The sequence below is a fragment of the Calidris pugnax genome, unplaced genomic scaffold (genome assembly GCF_001431845.1).
Source record: "Calidris pugnax isolate Ruff unplaced genomic scaffold, ASM143184v1 scaffold80, whole genome shotgun sequence".
Lineage (NCBI taxonomy): Eukaryota > Metazoa > Chordata > Aves > Charadriiformes > Scolopacidae > Calidris > Calidris pugnax.
Window position 1 is genome coordinate 1 of NW_015090791.1, and position 1,193 is coordinate 1,193.

General features: G+C 46.2%; 1 protein-coding gene across 1 annotated transcript in view; it reads left to right on the top strand.

Moving 5' to 3' along the window:
* Nucleotides 1-92: 92 nt before the first annotated feature.
* Nucleotides 93-1,193, top strand: part of LOC106902819 (alpha-actinin-4-like) — a gene marked incomplete at its 5' end in the record, with an annotated part of 18,931 nt that continues 17,830 nt past the window's right edge. Inside the window, one exon of the mRNA XM_014966624.1 lies at nt 93-212. Coding sequence (XP_014822110.1) covers nt 93-212 — 120 coding nt within the window. The remainder of the gene's footprint in view (nt 213-1,193) is intronic.

Sequence of the window (1,193 nt, forward strand, 5' to 3'; positions counted from 1 at the left end):
ACCTTCATAAAATAGCATCAAAATCAGGAAAAATCAGTAAAAATCAGTAAAAAACCCTTTTTTTCAATTTTTTAACTTTTTCTTGCCCGCAGGCGAGCGCTTGCCCAAACCCGAGCGGGGGAAGATGAGGGTCCACAAAATCAACAACGTCAACAAAGCCCTGGATTTCATCGCCAGTAAAGGGGTCAAACTGGTTTCCATCGGCGCCGAAGGTGGGGACCCCCCCGAAACCCCCCCAAATCCCCCCAAAATCCACCCCCTCATTGGGACTTTATACCTCCCATTGTCATTTTTGGGGTGTTTTTTGAGCCAAATCGGCGCTGGGTGAAAAAAATGGGCTTTTTTTCCACTGGGAACACACCTCTCCTTCCACTAATTCCCAGCAAAAAGGGGTTTTGGGGGAAAAAACCCCAATAAAGGGCAAATTCGGGGGGCGACTCCGCCCCCTCTTTGTTTTTTTGGGGAAAACAATATTTTTCCCCCCAAAAAGCATCGAATTTCTCTTGTGAGAGGGGGAAATGATGGTTTTTCAGAGGGTGTGCCTTTATCTCTGGCTCCTGGAGGAAAAAAAATGGGGAAAACCCCCCCCAAAATGCTAAAAAAACCTCCAAAAAACCCCAAAAAAGGCAAATTCGGGGGGCCACTCCGCCCCCTCTTTGTTTTTTTGAGGAAAACGATATTTTTCCCCCAAAAAGCATCGAATTTCTCTTGTGAGAGGGGGAAATGATGGTTTTTCAGAGGGTGTGTCCTTATCTCCAGCTCCCGGGGGGGGGAAAAAATGGGGAAACCCCCCCCAAAATGCTAAAAAAACCTCCAAAAAACCCCAAAAAAGGCAAATTCGGGGGGCGACTCCACCCCCTCTTTGTTTTTTTGGGGAAAACAATATTTTCCCCCAAAAAAGCATTGAATTTCTCTTGTGAGAGGGGGAAATGATGGTTTTTCAGAGGGTGTGCCTTTATCTCTGGCTCCTGGGGGGGGAAAAATGGGGAAAACCCCCCCAAAATGCCAAAAAAACTTTGAAAAAATCCCAAAATGAACAAAAAAACAGCAAAAAGCAGCAAAAAACTTTAAAAAACCCCAAAAAGCTATATTTTTGGGGTTTTTTTCCGCTTTTTTGAGTCCTTGACACGTGGCCAAAGCCCTGGGGGTGTTTTTTTCCCCCCCCCGGGGAGGGGGGAGCCCCAAATTTGGCA